At 46.4% G+C, this 17,711-nt stretch overlaps 1 protein-coding gene and 1 long non-coding RNA gene across 2 annotated transcripts in view; one reads left to right on the top strand and one right to left on the bottom strand.

Moving 5' to 3' along the window:
• Positions 1-1,883, bottom strand: part of LOC140694758 (uncharacterized) — a 92,693-nt gene extending 90,810 nt beyond the window's left edge. The window contains exon 1 of the long non-coding RNA XR_012070379.1: positions 1,673-1,883. This is a non-coding gene — a long non-coding RNA (uncharacterized lncRNA). The remainder of the gene's footprint in view (positions 1-1,672) is intronic.
• LOC140694716 (uncharacterized) overlaps positions 1-17,711 on the top strand; it is a 144,606-nt gene that overhangs the window by 53,549 nt on the left and 73,346 nt on the right. The window contains 4 exon segments of the mRNA XM_072957826.1: positions 2,017-2,190; positions 2,299-2,429; positions 2,644-2,783; positions 7,223-7,441. Of these exon segments, the coding sequence (XP_072813927.1) occupies positions 2,017-2,190; positions 2,299-2,429; positions 2,644-2,783; positions 7,223-7,441 (664 nt within the window).

Here is a 17,711-nt window from a genome sequence, read left to right as displayed (position 1 = left end):
AGTACTAGAAATAATAATAGTATAATAATAATAATAATAATTATTATTATTATTATAATTATAATTATTATTATTATTATTATAATAAAAGAAGTCTTAAAACAGGACTGAGCACATTGGAGAGAGTCAATAAATTCTTTCTGGCTTAAATCAAAAGTGATGACTTAGTGATTCCATGGCTGCTGTATTTGCTAAGCTAGTTACTCCTTTGCTCCATTACACATTATTTTAACTGAAAAAGAAATGCAAGCAAATGGTTAAAAAAAAAAACTCAAACAGAGCACAAAAATACACAAGTGAAAGAAGTTTTCCCTCATCCTCTGTTCTTTCAGCCCTGTCTGGAGATGCCACTGTTTACTATCTTTTGGGTGCTTTTCCAGATATGCTTTGCACATTCCCACCTATGTATGTAAATTCCTTTAAAATTTTAGTTATTTTTAACTTAAAGAGATTTAAATCCTCAAGTGGCTTCTGCCCGGGTAATAGAACAGAACAAATCTGACTCCATATTAGATCTGTTCCTTTGAATTTAACCCTATGCTCTGTCTCCTAGGCTTCATCTTGCTTGTAAAAAATTGTTGCCTAGAGCCTGAAATACACAGGAGAGCTTATTCTGAAGCTCTGACCTTTAAGGATATTTAACACTTTTTCATTCATTAAAAGATAGCAAATTGCAGAATAGAAAATAACGTTTCTTTTGTTGGAGGTTTACAGGGATCTGACCCACGCAGATAGCTGTAAGAACAAAGGATTCTAACAAGAAGGAATTCCTACACTAAGAAGTTTGCAACAACGAAGCGCGTAGGAAAAGAGCCTGAATTGTGACTTGGGGAGATGGTTTTCCAGAACATTAGTTTGCCAACTAGGTCTACAGAAACTTGCTATTCCAAGCCCCAACATCTGGTTTCCAAACTTATTGGCCTGTCCTGCACTGAGGAGAATGAATTTGGACTTGGTAACACTCCTATCTACCTAGAAAGCAGGGCACTGGAGCTGAGTGTTATGGAAACAGGCCAGCCAAGAAACAAGCACCAATCGGAGTGCTGGAGTACTCAGAATTATTATGCCGGCGGGCTCAGAGGGGCTTCTGCTCCGAAGTTCTGAGCACCTCCAAGACGTGCACATGAGGTTTTAAAGACTTCAATACAAGTAAGGGGATATTAGCCAATAAAACTCAAAGAACAAAATGCAAGGAATCAGTACACTGGAGCTTATCAATTTGTAATACTTCACATTACTGACACTTTTTGAGCTTGGAATTACGAGTTAGGTTGTTAGCCCAATAAACTGACACTAAACTTCAGATTTACGAGATAGCCCAGCAGAACTTAGATCAGTAAACCGACAGTTATCACACTTAGATTTGTGACTTAGCTTGTTAGCCCAGCTGGACTTTTCCTTCACATGAGGACTGCTCTCCCACCCCCAGGAAACCACTGTGAGCCCTTGATGTTTCCACTAGGTTGGGGTATGGTTTACCCAGGAGGGATGGGGACTATGCACCAACACTCAGGCAGTCTGCTCTGTCTGGGGCTCTGATCTTGTACCACACCACTCCCCGCCAGCCCAACACCTGGGACAGTGGAGCTAAGGCAGTGATCCTTCCTGCCTGTTTCCCAGCGTGTAAAAGGGGAATATGTACTCATCCCAAGGAAGTTCTGAGCGACAACACCTGCGGGTGCTTGGTTCTCAGAGCAACAGAAAACCCAGCTCCGCATGGGGGCAACGGGTGTGATCCCCGTAGTGTTTCTGCAGAAGCATCTGATGGAGGGCTGGATCAGGGAGGTAAAACATGAGCTGCGGGACTTGAACGGTTACAGAAGGGTACAGAGGTAGGTCTGCCATCTCAGGGTGCCCTAGAGGTAAAGCTTTTTCTCTCCAACTCCGCTACGACACTCCCCTATCCAGACCCATCCCTTCTCTGCTCTTCCTGTCCATCTGTATCCCTCCACTTTTCCCCTCTTCTCCACCCGCTCCCATCTTCTCCCTCCCTCGCTGTCCCACCTTCTCTCGCAGAATCCAGAGAGGATCCTTGTCCCTCCTGCGCATGCGCTGTCGGTGCCTGTTGGTCCGCTGGTTCGAAGCTCCATGTCCGAGCCGGGGATTGGCCCCAAATGCTTCTCAACTCTGTCGCCCGTTAGGCCTTTGGTTCCTGCCTGGGGCCGGGGCTTCTGGCTGTGGAAGTGCAAGGTGGGGGGCTCCCGGGAAAGGGTTCAGGCGGCTTCGGGAGGGTGATCCGCCTTTCACAGCCCCCAAGGGCGCCAGTCAGCCCGTGTTCAGCTGAATTTCTCTGGCCAGACCCTTCTGACAGCACCACCTGCCCCGGCGCCTCGGCCACAGCTGTCCAGGTCCAGGTGTGCGCCTGCCACCTCTCACGCAGCCGGGATCCCCTCAGTCCACGGCTGGCGTCCCCTTCCCCTCTCCCGCCCGCGAGTCCTCTCCTCCCGGGCTTCCTCTCCTCGGCCGCCTGCCCGTCCCCACCAATGGGCGGGCTGTTTCCCGGGCGGGCGTGGTCTGCGGACCTGGACGGGAGCGGGCGGCTTATGCTGGTGCTGGGGCTGGCCTCCGAGCGGGGCTGCAGCCCGCACCCCCCCTTTCCCTCCCCCCCGGGGCTGCCCTCCTTTCCCTTTCACCCTCCCTCAGGACCAGCTCAGTGGCGTGTGTGCTGCTCCCCGGACTGAGAGCCTCTGGCTGTAGCGCCCAGCTTCACCTGGTGGAGTCGGGAAAAGGGAGCATCAGTGCTGAGCAAGCTTCTGTCTCCTCCCTCAGTGTTTCTGCCGCAGGTAAGTATCTTGAACACTTTCAGGTGTTATGATGGCGGTGCTTGTTGATGTCACGTGTTTTTATAGTGAGAGGGATTAACAGTGGTGAAAGCAGGGCTTGGTTCTGTTAAAAATGAGCTGAAGGCATGAAGCTGTGATATCCTCCTTCCTTCCCTCTCCAAGGGTGAAACTTGTGACAGTCAATTTTAAAAAGATAGTTACAGTCCCTAGCTAGCCCAGCCCAGCTAGTGTGTGTTAACAGGAACAGCATCACCAGAGGCCTTGGAGACCCAGGGATATTGCAGTCCTAAAGAACTCCTGGCACAGTTTGGTTTGTATTGGTTTTTTGTTTTTCTTAAATTGTGGGACAGACTAGTGGTATAAAAAGAAAAATATTTGTCAAGAAATATTTTTTCATATAACAGCGTTATTGTGATATAGTTCACACACCATGAATTCCATCCATTTAAATGGTAAAATTCAGCAGCTTTTAGCATATTCACAGTTGTGCAACCATTATTATTCCAGAACGTTTTTATCACTTCAGAAAGAGCAGTGGAAATTAATGACCTATCCACCCCTCCCCAGTGGTGGTTCTAAAGAAATTTCTTGGCTAATCTTGACCATAAATTCACTTGTTACATTCCAAGAAAAATCTGGTAGGAATTCTAATCAGAATTGCAATGAATCTGTCTATCAAAACAGGAAGAATTAACGTCTTTATGGCACAAACTTCTTCTACCCATGAATATATTTCGGACCCTATATTTTCCTTTGTCCAGAGCCTGGCCCATGGGAAGTCCTCACTACTTGTTGGGCTTGTGAATGATGAGATTCTATACATCGTTAGTTGCAGCTGTAGCCTTTCACAGAGGAGAAAAGTAACCTCAGTGAAGCAAGTGACTCTCTGATGGTCAGAAAGAGTGACAGCCATTGCTGGAGGGATCCAGTGGACTTGGTGTTTGCAACCAGAATTCTCCACCACCTACAGCTAAGGGGATTAGAGTGTTCTTTTATTTTTTCTTAATGGCGTTGCTTTTATTTTTACTTATTTTTTAAATTATTTTTTATTTAAGTGTAGTCAATTTACAATGTTAGTTTCAGGTGTACAGCAGAGATTCAGTTATAAACATATGCATATGTATATACATATGTTTTAGATTGTTTTTAGTATAACTCATTACAAGAAATTGAATATAGTTCCCTGTGTTATATAGCAGGTCCTTGTCATTTATTTTATATTTACTAATTTGTATCTGTTAATCCCTCCTTTCCTGCCTGCTAAATACAGTTTGCTTTCTATGTCCATGAGTCCATTTATAGGAGCACCATTTTTCCTAGTAATATATGCTCTTTGGCTGCTTTCAGTTTCAGTAATTCCATCTTATCTGTGGGCGCTTTTCTTCTGGTGGCCTTTATGTGGTTTGCACACGTGGTAATAGAGATCTGTATTTGGGAGAACTCCAGGTCTCGTGTAGTCCCTGGTACAGAATGCCCACTGAATTGATGATTGAACTGGGAAAAAAGCACAGTAAATGCTGGAATTTCCACTATGGTTGAGAATTCCAGGTTTCAATAACCTGTTTAGACAACCTTACTATTGGCTGCACCCATACTGGGTAATTTGGTGGAAATTCATGGTATGGTGGTGTAGAGACGGGACCTTATATTCTTCTTCTCTTTCTATTTTCTAACACTCATTCTCCTGGGCCTTCCAGATCCTCCCCCAGAAGTGCCCAGGGCTGGCTTAGTGCTGCGCTGAGGCAATATTTGTTAATAACGCCCTTTCCTCTTCTCCTCTGAGCCTCCGTTTCTTTCTGTGCACAATGAGCGCTTGGACTAGATAAATACTTTTCAGTTTCTTTTAAAGCCATGTTTCCTTTGAGAAACAGAAAATGCAAATATCTCCTCTCAACCCAACCCTTTAGATTTTGGTATGTCCTCCAAGGAGTGACATAGCTCTTTGTGAAAAATTGATGTGATTTTGATTGCAGGTGACACAGAAAAGACTCTTCAGAGATTTATTGCAGGGAGAGGGCAGGAAAGAGGCAGTATGTGACACTTTCTAGTGTGAGCAACGGAGCAGGGACTTGGATTTAAATACGGTGTCTGACGTGGCCTCTCTCTAATCTTGTAGAATGTGATAAACTTCTCTACCTCAGTTTCTTGATGTGTCAAGTTGGGGTGATAATATTTTAAGGCTTCTGTGAAACATTATACAAATAAGACATTTGTGTCTCGGTAGAAACAAGATCTGCTAGGGATTCAGGGATTTGTTTAAAAAAAATTCTTGTCCATAGCACTCTGTCTGTGTGTATTTAGACGTTCCTGGAGGGTGAGGGTGAGTCTAAAGTCCATTGTGGGACAGGTGGCCCATATTTCTCCGTGTCCCAGTTTACCCCCTACTCCCCAGTCCTCTTCCTCAGTCCAGGATGAAGTTCCCTAGTAGATTTACACAGAGGTCTTGTGGAAATGGCTTTTCATTTTATTGTTTCACCAAGAAGGGCTGCCATCATGATCTCTGTGGTCAGGTTTTGAAGGGCTGCCATCATGATATCTGGTAAGAATTCTATGCAATTTGGAGTTCCAATTTAATGAAAAGAAAAAAATTACAAATAGAAAATTAGAACAAGGGTGGTGACAGGGGCTCTTTTAAGTGGACACCATTAGCTTTGTTAGCTTCAGGTGCTGTGGCCTGTTGCCACGAGGACCCATCCTCTTGCTCTGAAGTTGGAGGGACTAGTGGGCTCAGTGGGAATGTTAACTGAGTGTATCTCATGGGCTGGGCATTGTCCTATTTGTACTGTGTGTTCCTTATTTGAGACAGTGAGCTCACCTAACCTCGATAACCTCTTTAAAATATTAGACTTTTAATTTTGAGATGTAATGTAGATTCCCATGTGGTAGTAAGAGATTATATGGAGAGGGCCTATGGACCCTTTGCCCAGTTTTCTTAATGGTTCCATCTTGCAGTGTTGGGGTACAATTCATTACTGACTCACTAACAATTTGAGGTTTGTGTTATTGCCCTTATTTCTATTCACGATTAAACTGGGGCTTCGTGAAGCACGCAGGCCTGTCCAGGTCACCCACATTGTTAATGCAGAGTCGGGTGAACGTGGGCTTGGGATTTCCAGGCAGTACCATTATGATGGTTTGTGGCAGGGAGCAGCATTCACTTTGCTTGTTTATTCATTCATTCAACAAACATTTATTGAGTAAACTCTGTGGGTCAGATGATTTCATAGAGTTATCTGATTCTTCAGCTGTACTGAGAATCAGGTAATGTTTATATTTTTTAATCTGAGAAAATTAGCTCTGAGAGGTTATAACCCCCCCAAAGGAAGTATAACTCATAAAGGAGGGATAGAACATGTGTACAGTCACCTCCTTTTATGCAGGTGGTACCCTATGCATTTTACATTTTCAAACATCCGTAATCCAGATATATTCTTGTAAGGCAAGGCTTTTATTTTTAATTGAAGTATAGTCAAGTTTACAATGTTGTGTCAATTGCAAGGTGTTTTTTGACTTTTGAATTAAAAAATACTTTTTCAGGAGGGAAATTAGGTGTATTTATTTGTTTGATTTTTTAAAATGAGGTACTGGGGTTTGAACCCAGGACCTCGTACATGCTAAGCATGTGCTCCACCAATGAACAGTGCCCTCTACCCCAAGGCAAGTTTTCTTATCCATTATTATGAAGCTTAGGAGTTCAAATAAATTGAATAGGAATCCAGATCTTTTGATCCTACTGTGGTCCTTCTCTTTATATTCTGCTGAAGGGGGTTGGGGAAGCATTTCCTTTGTTCATTTCTTTATTCAGCATTTTTGAGCAGTGACTTTGCATCAGGGCCTTGCTAGGTGCTTGGAAATAGAAAATAAGAAATGACCTTTCTCTGCAGAGGCAGGAAGCCTAGACCAAAAGCTGGGTAATGTGATCCGAGCTACAGTAGCCATGTGCAGACTATGAGGACAAACTGTACCCCCGGATTTGCTTTGGCTTCCCTTGTCTTCTGGCTGGTACACACCAGGTCACCGCAACCCAGATGGGCCCGTAGCACACAGCAGAGAATGTACCTCGATCTCCTCTCCCCTCTCGGCAGGGCCTGCAACATGAGCATCCCTGACTACGTGCAGTGTGCTGAGGACCACCAGACTCGTCCCGTTGTGGTCCAATCCATAGAGATCATCTCAGAGGAGAATTTCTTTTGCATCTATCAGCTACTCACCTCGGTTAGCCATATCAGCCCTTGTGGCTCCCAGTGGACACTCTGTATCCACTACAGGCACCGCTATGTGCCCGAGAATCGGTGGAGCATCTTCCAGAAACACCCCAAGGTCGTGGGCCTTGTCACCATTACCGAATGTCTCTCTGCCAAGGCCTTCGAGAAGCTCCACATGCAGAGGAGCTGTATGGCACATCGCTTAATGACTCTCAGCTTTTTGTCTTTGTGCAGCATGGGGAGGTAGCCGAGCAGACACGCACCGACGTTGCCTTCAATCTAAGAGTACTGCAGGGTGGTGGAGAAGAGGATCGAGGACTTCACTGAGTCACTCTTCATCTTGCTCAAGTCCAAGTGGCTGGATGGTGGCCCCAAGAATTCTGGGGACAAGATCCCCCTCCCCTGCATCCCGTTTGAGAAGGAGGACTTCATGGGACTGGACACAGACAGCAGGTAAGTTTACCTGGAAGCCAGTCCACCTTGGCTGTGTGCTGGATTGCTTCCCTACATCCAGAAAGGGATCAGCAAGGAAGAAGTCAATCTTGTAGCCAAGGGGGGAGGGAGGTGCAGCCCGCCGGTTTCCAGACATTTCAAAGTGAATCCGCCTTTATTTCAGAGAGATCCTTTTAGGGTTAGTGTGGACACTTACTCCCGCTTTACAGCCAGGAACATGGTGGGATCCCTGGAGTTGCTGTCCAATAAAGTAGCCAAAGCCACTGATGCTAGGAGCACTGGGGAGGAGGCTGGACTCAGCTGAGATGTACTGTAGGTCAAATGCACATCAGACGCTGAGGCTTGTCTAGTAAAAGTACATAAACTATCTCTCTACTTCCTATATTGATTACATGTCAAAATAATAGTATTTTACATACAGTAGATTAAGTAAGATCTGTTCTTAAAATCACATTCTAGTATTTGTTTTTTGTTTGTTGGTTTGTTTCTTTGTTTCAAATTTTAAACGTGGCAACTGGGAAACTTTCTTTACATGGCTCTCATTTCATTTCTGTTGCGCAGCCTGTCCTGGTACATGCTCATCCCTTTGCTTATAGATGAGATGCTGAGCCCCGAGAGGCAGAACGAGGCGCTGGTTGAGCTGCGGCTGGAGCCGCTGTCACCTGCCTCCCAGGCCCAGCACCTTTTCAGCTCAGGCCGTCTCTTCCTGCCCGACAGCCACCATGCCAAGTTAGGACATCAGAAACACCGCCAGGGACTTCCTAATGAACTCCTTATGCAGGGAAAGGCGTATCACGGTGTATGGGACAGAGCAGGGAAATGTTCATTCCCACTTTGTCCCTGAGATTAAGTCAATGGCCCCACTTTGCCTCGGAAGTACAGATGAGCTCTTCTGGGCTGCCTACCCCCCACCTTCTGCTCTGTTTCCCCATATATCTATCGTGTTGTCCCTCGGGCTGAAGAGGGTGAGATGCCTTTGCCGAGACGTGGTCCCCCTTTGCTGGGGTGAGTGAGGGAAACTGTGTCCCCCCGGCCTACGGCCTCGGTCCTTGAGTCTGGAGAGGGCTCATGGTGGTCCCACAGGTGGCGGTCAGAAGACCTGGCATGTGCTACCGGGCCCGCTTTGGAGGTGGTGCTCTGTGATTCTTGAACTTACCTAAGATCAGATCCTACTTTCTGGTTGTTGGCAAGTTGGAGGAGAAGATGCTAGGGAATTAATAAAAAGAATGTCTAGACCAGCCCTGTGAGTGAGAAGCACAGGGGACACTAGTCCCACCTGCGAGAGCCCACCTAGCAGGCTCTGGATGAATTTTCTGTTCCTCCCCGGAAATACCTCTATGGCTTAAGGAAGAGGAGAGGCATGTCGTGGCCATGATCTGTACTTGTCCTCACAGGGCCCTGTGATCTACATGCCCGCACTCCCCATCTGCTTCTTGGAGATGAGCTGGCATGTTTAGGAGCCTGGGCACTGCTGAGGGCATAGCTCCCAGCACCGTGCTACACAGAGTCTCGCTCCGTTCACCTCATCTGTCAACTCCTGCTGAGGCCCCAGACATTAGTCAAGTAGGTGCATCAGCGAAACCTAAGCAGGGACCACCTTCTCCCCCTGGACAGAGTGGTGAGTGAGCAGTGGAAGCCTGGAGCCCTGCCCCAGCCCCCACGCCAGTGCCACTTCTTTTGTCATAGGAGGCACTGGTGACATTTTTGCTCAACAAATGCTTGTCTCTGAGTCTGCAGACCCACCAGAGAATGCCAGCTTGTTTTTGCCTTTTGAAGTCTGCCCTTGGGACTTGGCGGAGTAGCCGGATGTGTACTTAGCCCACAGTGGTTCAGCGCATTAAACCTGCCTCCTTGTGGGTCTGTCTGTTCTGGTACCATAAGGGCTCAGCCAGCATCTGAACGTCATTGAGATAACGCGGCCAGTGAGCTCGGGTCAAGCACATTCTCCTCCAGTCACTTTTACTCCATTGTTTCTTTTACTATTCCACAGTCATTAATTTTTTAAACAATGCTTTGGTGCAGGAGCAGAGCCTCATTCTCTCCTGCTACTCTTGGTGGAAGTGAGTAAAACGGTCCAGACTGAAATGCGACAACAATTTGTAGCTCAAAAGCTGCCTAGACGCTTGTAGGTCGAATTTTGGTTAGGGGAGCTGAACACGTTGTGGTCCCCCGGCAGCGCCGCTCCCCTCAGGCCCCTGCTTTCCCTTGAGCAGGAGGTGAGGTTGGGCCTCACCATCCCCGTGTCCCTGGCCTCACACACTCACATAAATTCTTGTACATGCAGTCAAAATCATTTTTGTTCTTGTGTGATTCTAATTTTCTCTTGTTCCTCTTTTCCTTTTTCTTTACTCCTTTTTCACTTGTACTGCCCAGTGAGCATGTTGTTGCTTCTGAAAATGTGGGCTGTGCACACCCTGCATTGAAAATAGCCAGATTGCCCTCCGTACAGTCTCCATCACTTTAAAAAGCAACAATTTAACAGCTGTTTTGATCCATCTATTATCTTAGTCATTTTTTATTTTCTAATTTTTTGGAATATTTGCTTTGTTAGCTCATCACCCACTGGTGTTTGATACCTGTTGAAATCCTTGCTTTTGAGGAACATGTTTGGTCCTCCTTTTATTTGGTGACAAATGCGCCCTTATTAAATTTGTTTGATTGTTTTGAAGAAGTAAGATGCGAATTGATTTTGTCGGGTGCTCAGGGATTCTTTCCATGGAGTATTTAAACTTGTAAGGTCAAACTCTGCAGCATTTTGCTCGATTCCTGCTTTTACACAAACGTGCTCGGCACGCGGTTCCTGGCTGTCTCTGTGTGACGTGCATGACGGCGCTTCCTGGCCGGCGGTCACTGGTGAGGAAGTGGCCGCCACGGAGGTGACAGCTGCAGGGGACGCTGTTGGAGGAAGCGGTCACCGTTTGGTTCTTTAATTTTTTTTTTTTTTGCATTCAACTTCCCCATGCCATTTACTTTACTTTGCCTTCATAAAGGGGCAGAATTGGGTCTAAAATCCATGACACTATTTGTTCCCTTTACGAGGCTGGTTTTTCTGGGTATCAGGACAACATGACCTTCTCCTAAGTAGCTGGCTCACCTGGATCTGTTGGACACAGGGACAGATAAAAGGGCCATAGCTTCCTCTCTGCTTCAGCCAGTGGGCATTCAGAGCTGGGTCTGTGGTTTGCCTCAGCAGCCGTGCAGACCTCCCTGCCCCGGCCTTTACTTTTAACCCATGTTGGCAGTAAAGAGTTGAATCCGTTTCTGTTGCAGCTGACATCCACCACTGACAGCCGTGTCGTTAGTTTGTGGTAGTCAGTCTCCAACACCCCAGACAACCGTGAAGGAAGATGATTTGGCCGACCTAGGACCCTGGATTCTCACCCTCACCATGGTTCATCTCACCCGGTGGAAGGGTGTGGCCACCACCATCATGCTGACCATGAGGCCTTGTTTCTCCTTTCATGCTCTGGTCCAAATGTGGACACTTCATTTTTCACTGAATTTGTCTCGCTTGAGACAGGCCAGAATATCTGAATGAGTCCATCACATTCTGGGTGGGGAACAGAACAGAAGTAAGTGTCGCAAGTAGATGGAGTCTAGGCTGTCCGGGTTGGCAAATGCAGGCTGGGATCTGTGATGGCTGGGCTGTACACTGGACACAGGCCTTTCCCGTGGCTCCTGAGAGCCCATGAGTTGAAGTGATAACAGCCTTGCGTGGGTTCCCCCATCCTCATCTGCTCATTGGCAAGTGTGTCTGCTAATTAGGAGCTCCCCCAGACCTCGGGCCCTTCAAAGCTCAGACCATGGGAGAACCTTGAGTCCCTTCTCCTGGACATCCTGTGTGAGAATCCACTGCCTTCTGAGGTGAACAGCAGCTGGTGATGCCTCCCCCTCCAGGGAGCACCCTACGGAGGACTGTTAGTGCACCATGCTGTGAGCTTGTGTGTTTCCGGCCATGGTCCCTACAGAACTACAGTTGAGATGGGCTTATTGATGGAAATAACAGGACTGATTCCAGGGCAGGGCCTGGGGGAGGGAACAGTGGAAATTGAATGTGACCTCAGACACCTCGGTGGGTGCTGGGGCTGTTACTAAAATGGGGAGTCTGGGAGATACCTGCCAGGAATGGAATTCTAGAGTAAATGGTGGACATGAGGCATTTTTAAGATGCCATTTGTCATCCAAATTAGGACTTCAAAGAGGCACTCGGGTCGATGAGCCTGGGGCTCAGGTGAAGGAGCCGGACTAGAGATACACTGTTGGGAGTCGTCATTCTTAGCTGGTGTTCACAGCCTTGCATGTGAATTAGATCATCTCGAGAGCTGCAGACTGAGGCTGAGGGGGGGCAGGGCTGTGTCTTGGTTGGAGGAAAGCCCAGACCATACAGCTTTGGTGTGTCAGTCAGTGGCGTTTGCCATTTTCAAAGCAATGCCAGTTATCCTTAAGGGGCCAGGGGCTGGGCAGGGCCAGCCAGGAAGAAATCTGAAGGGAGGGTCGTGGCCACGTGTGCGTCTTGGGAAGGTGCAGAGTCTGCAGGGTACGGGAGGGTAGACTCCTCAGATGCTAGAGTTGCAGTGAGGAATGGGGAGAAGTTAGTCACAATCACCTGTGAGGGAGGGAGGGAGGTCTAGGGAGCCCCACCTTACCGGACTTGCTTTCCCATGAACAGAAGGCAGTCAGACAAAGAATCTGAGGTGAGAAGGTATGGGCACTGGGAGGGGAGCCAACCTGGAGAATGGTGCTTGCAAAATTCTGGAATAGTCTCCCTGAAAAATAGAGTTAAAAATACCCAGACTCTTAAGAACATTGATAGTGACTTGGGAGGAGGCAGTTGTTTTTCTGGCCTCCTAAGGGTAAGGCATGTATCCAGGGATACACAGAAGATACGGGCAGTCTGTTCCGGGGGCTTGATCGTTACCGGGGGAACAGTGCAAGTTTAAAGGGGGAAAAGGGCAGCGGAGGGAAACTAGCCAGGCCCCGTGTCAGGTACCAGTCGGCCGCCCTACTTGCGTGTTGCATTCACATCCATGCCTCCCAGGTGGGCGCTGACAGCCCCCTTTTGGGGATTGGGAAGCCTTCTCAGAGGGGTTAAAGAATTGGTCCATTTAGTGACTAGTAAATGCTGTAGCAGGATTCAAGCAGGGCCTTGTCAGAATTCAAGGGCATGTTCTCTCTACTGTTTCCAGTACTTCCCTGTTATACCTGGAATGGTGAAGTGGGTCAGTTTTGGAGCCTTTCAGAAAAAGTATGATTTAAGCGCCTCTGGACTGTTCCACAAAGCTCAGCATTCTTTGATGGTTCTGAAGCACGCAGTGATTTTCGCCCCAGAGAGGTAACGTCTAACTCCTTTGATGATGACGTGGTTGCAAATGGTGTACAGGTGCAAAAACAGACTTTGCAGCTTCTGAAGGGAAACTCTCCAGTTCTCCCTTGGTCGGCTTTCTTCCTCGGGATGTATCTGTGCTGCAGCATAGGCCTGAGCTTTCCATATGGAGTGAGAGTTTAATATCCGATGTTAGCATAAAACGGTCAGATGAAGAAAATCGACGTTGACAATTTATTTTTGGGTTTCATTAGTCAAAATATACTATCAGTTAATGGCCCATATAGCAAATGAAATTGAGTACAGGACATTGCATTTCTTACTTTCTATTTAGAGTTCTCTTACAGAATAATGTTGCCTGCTTTGGAACATCAGCTCCACCACTCACGGCACCTATCAGTGTGTTGGTGTGATTGCATTTACAGAGTGAATGTAATCTGGGCTTCCTCAGCCCCAAACACTTCAGTGCAGAATCACGGGCTGTAGCCATCTGTTAGTCACGCAAATACTTCTAAAATTATATGATTCCAGAAAAGAAAGAAGAGAGAGAGAGAGATTGCCTTTATCAAAGTTCCTTTCAGTTCTAACTGAAAACTGTTGTTGAGCAGCTCTGGTTTCCTTTGGATAAGAATATATACATTTCTTTGCATGTAACCTGGGTTTTGGGCTAGAACACCAAGTTCTTGCTGTCCACAAGCCACAAAAATAGTAGCCAAATTGGACCCGTGTGAAATAGTTTATACTTTTTTCTGAGGAAGTATCCTTGAATTTGGGACTTGGGCTGTGATTTCTGCTTTTTGCTTCCCCCACCTGTCTTGTAATCTCTCACTCCTTCCCACGTGGTTCCCAAGTGTTCGTGGTCTCAAAGGAGCGGGCAAACACCCAGTTGGTCACCATGTACTGCTGCTATAGATAGAGCCCAGACAAGACCTAAAGGACATTATCAGAGAGGACTTCCTGGAAGAAATGGGCTGTACATTCAGTTGTGAGGACAGAGTAAGAGTCAGCCAAGAGAAGGAGTCAAGAATGTGGCTCAGGTCGCAGGTGCAGCCCGGGCAGAGGCCTGGAGGCTTTTGGCGTGGGGACCCAGGGAGAGTGCCCTGTGCGGTCCAGGGTGGAGGGAGCCCCTGCTGGGGAGGACACTGGAGAGAGTCCGGGGTGTAGGGCTTTGGAAGAAGTTGAGTTTTACTAGAACTGACACAGTAGGCAGTGAAGGGTGTCAACAGAAGTGACCCTCAGGAAAGGTACTTCTGGTTTTGCTTCTGATATACTACAGACAAAAGGGTCGGGACGGGCGAGAGCAGGTATGTCTGTCCCTTTGAGATCCAACCCGTCATTCATTTATTCATAACACGTGCACTTCAGTGAGTCTAGGGGAGAGAGAGTGCAGCCACATAAATAAGCAAAATGTATTTGCTTCTTGAGAGCTTAGCATTGTCAGAAGTTGACTTAGCCTAGAATGTTCTAGGAAGAGAGGAACAAATTGTGGAGGTTGGAGGGAGGGAAGGCTTCCTTGGGAAACAGTCAAAATGAACCTGGAGGCAAGTGGGAAGTAGGAGCAGGTCAGGGGGCTCCTGAGGTCACTGGGGACCTATGTACTGAGATGAGGCTGGGCGAGCAGGGTCTGGGGTGGGGCTAGAACTCTACCAGGGAGCCTCTGAACTGTTTGAAGTGGGGTTGATGTAATCAAATTTGTGCTTTGGGAAGGCTGTCGTGGCTTTGTGTGTGTGTGTAGCGGGAAAGAGGTGGAGGGTGCCACCAACTGGGGGATCATTTGAAGACCATTCACAGGCTGGGATATGGGCTTCGGGGCTACTTGGGGACGGCAGGGGCAGTGTGGATGCCGGCTTTCCTTATGGGGGACTTGTTAGCGGGGCTGCCCTAGAGGCACCTTGTTGCTGGAAGAAAGCTGATGGAGGCTGCCAGGTGGACATTCCTCTTCTCTCCTTCCCTGCCTAGTGTGATGATCTTAGCTCAGCCAACATTTGGAACAAAAGAGCTAATCTCCAGGGTTGCCCAGGCCTTTGTAGAGCTCCTTCGAGTGAGATCTGATAGGATTTAGGTTTGTGTTCAGATCTGGATGTTCACTTAGTTAGAAACGTCCTGTCATTTCGATTTCCATAGGGGTTTTTATTCCTGATAAAGATTGCTTTCTTGGTGAGAGGAAAATTATTACAGCTGTTGTCTTTTTCAAAAAAAATCATATGTTTTAAGAGCTTTAATATTCAAAAGAATAGGAATATATAAAATATTTAAGGAAGTCTTTGGTGTAGTTTCTTTGCTTTCTGAGCTAATGTGGAGTTAGAGCCTTTGCATTACTTAATAGCACATCCTTGTCAGTATTTAAAGAGCTGTTAGTGAGCACCCCAGGCCCCACCTCTCAAAGAATCGTTAAAGTTTGCTCTGAAATAGTGAGGTCATAAACGTCTTGTTTTCAGAAATCAAAAGGTTTTAAATACGCACCATAGCTCCATTTATAAAATAATAATAAGTTCAAAATTAAGAAAATGGAGGATAATTGATTTTTTTTAAAGTCTAAACATAAACTTTCTTGTGCTAATGTTGCAACTGGAAATTTTGAAAAGAAAAATCCTACTGCAATATCATCTACGTGGTATATATATATAAGTTTCACGTTTGAAAAGTAACTGCGCAGTGGTTTTCAAAGTCAGGAGCATTCCAGCTCAGATACTGGCAGTGATGGTTGCTGGTTTTCAATGGAAGAGCCTAAATTTGCCTTCTTAGCTTTTTTTTTTTTTGTACTGAGAAGGTTGAGTAGTGCTTTGCCAGGATGATTTTCGGGCAATTTGAGGGCAGATGTCGTGCTCCAGCAGTGAGATATTTCCATGCATTTTATTTTCTGGACATCACCAGGGCACATGTGGGGTTTGTGCCTGCAGGCTGGAATGCTGCAGGACTCCCTAATCCATCACCATTATGTCCTGGTGCTGCTCCGGTCAGTGAATGATTTTCTGTGACTTGGAGGTAATGTGGTCTGATGGTGATGATCAGACGTGCAGTTAAATGCTATTAATTGAAATAAGAGTAACCTAGAAACATTGCTCTAACAATACAGGATGAGGGAGGAGGATTGGCTGAGCTGCTTGCAGTGGGGTGTCTTCTCAGGTGACTCCCTCACCGTGATTCCTGCCAATATCCGTCCCAGCCCTGCACGGTAGTCCTGCCGAAGCAAGCAAGCACTTTGCTCAGAAACGCACTGAATTTCCTTGTGCCTCTGTTTGTTGGCTTTTTTTTGAAAGTACATTTTGCCCTTTGCTTAAATGCCATCCATGCTAGTCATCCCTTACACTCATTCTTCTGGACCTCGTCCATACATAGCTGCTGAATGGATGAACAGAATGTAGTATCTCCATATAGTGGAACATTATTCACACGTAAGAGTGAATAAAAAAGAAAAAAAAAAGAGGAAAATGAAAAATGCCACCTGTTTTGGGAAGTCCACCCTGACTGTTCAACCCGCCCTTTTCCCTTTGAAACCCAATCACTTATGCTCCATTCTACTCTTTTTGATAGTACTTACCACCTTCTAATAATCTTTAAAGTTTCCAAAAAAAAAAATAAATAAAGAGATGCTGATGCCACTTCAAAATATACAAGCCTTGCTAACAGCATGTTAATTGAAAGGAAGCAGACACAAACGGCCACATATTGTTGATTTCAGTGATCTGAAAAGCCCAGAAAAGGCACATGCAGAGGCAGAAAGCAGGTGATGGTTGGAAAGGGCTGGGTGGAGGGGGATTACGGGGTGAATGCTAGTGATAGGGGGATTATTTTGGGCTGATGAAGTGTTCTGGAAATAGAAGGTGTTGAGGGCTGCACAACCGTGATTGTGCAGAAGACTGCTGAGCGCTGTGTCTGGGAGTGCCTGTTGTTGGGGCATCTTTATTTTGTTCACATCCTGCAATGTGAAGGGCCATCTTCTGCTGTGGTCATTCTACTCCTGTGAGTGGTGAGGGTCAGAGACTTTGTAGAGTCCTGTTTCTTTTCTCTCTCTGGCTGAGTGTAGGCAAATAAATTTAAGCCTGAGAAATTGCTCCATCTGCAGAAATGTCTTTCAGTTTTGCCTGGTGTAAAAATCTTGAGAGCTTTTAACCGTTGAGGCAAGTCTGTGGGGGTAAATAGCCTATGAAGCCTGGGTGAGCCCGGGAAGAGCCGCGCTTCCCTCCCAGACACGGGTGGGGATTTCACCCCCTTTCAGGCAGTGAAGGGCCCAGACCCGTGGGCAGACTTGACAATCGTGAATATTTACGTGTATCGGCTGCTTCATCTTGGATATTAATTTCAAGCTGAGTCAGTTTGTGACGGCAGCCTCATCCTACAGCAGGAATTTATAGTATCTGCTCTTTGAGGTGAAGACCTGACAGACTTGATTATTTAACAGTCTGCTTTGAATTGATATCTCAGATTCCTTTGTCAAAAGCAAAACAGCAGAAATACAGACGTCCTTTAATTCCAATGTGGCCTGGAACGGGTTTAGTGTCTGTGCCTCAGTGGCCTTATCTGCGGGTGGGGAAGATGATAACAGTGCTTCCCTCAGAGGACCTGGTGAGGGGAGTGTGAGAAGCACAAATGGAGGACTTACACGAGATGCTCATAAATGACCGAATTTAGTGCTCTCCGCCTGGTGAGGCCTTAGGGGCAGAGATGTCAGAACAGAGCAGTCCTAGCCGGAGCTCGATACGTGATGGTAGCTGTTATGATCAGTATCACCACTGTGGGTTATCAGGTAGTTTTAAGACTTGGTAATATGATTTCATGAATAATGTTAAAAGACTAGACATCTCAGATCCAGTTTACATAGTCCTCAAGATTTCTTCTGAGAATTGGATGGTTTCTTCCCCATCTTAAATCTGAGATGAGTCTCTAAAAATTTCCGTATTCCTCCATCCTTTTGCTTTAATTCTCTATTTCTTAAAAAACAAAGTT

This window comes from Vicugna pacos, unplaced genomic scaffold (genome assembly GCF_048564905.1).
Source record: "Vicugna pacos unplaced genomic scaffold, VicPac4 scaffold_103, whole genome shotgun sequence".
In the NCBI taxonomy this organism is placed as follows: Eukaryota; Metazoa; Chordata; class Mammalia; order Artiodactyla; family Camelidae; genus Vicugna; species Vicugna pacos.
This window is presented reverse-complemented; position numbering and strand designations above follow the sequence as displayed.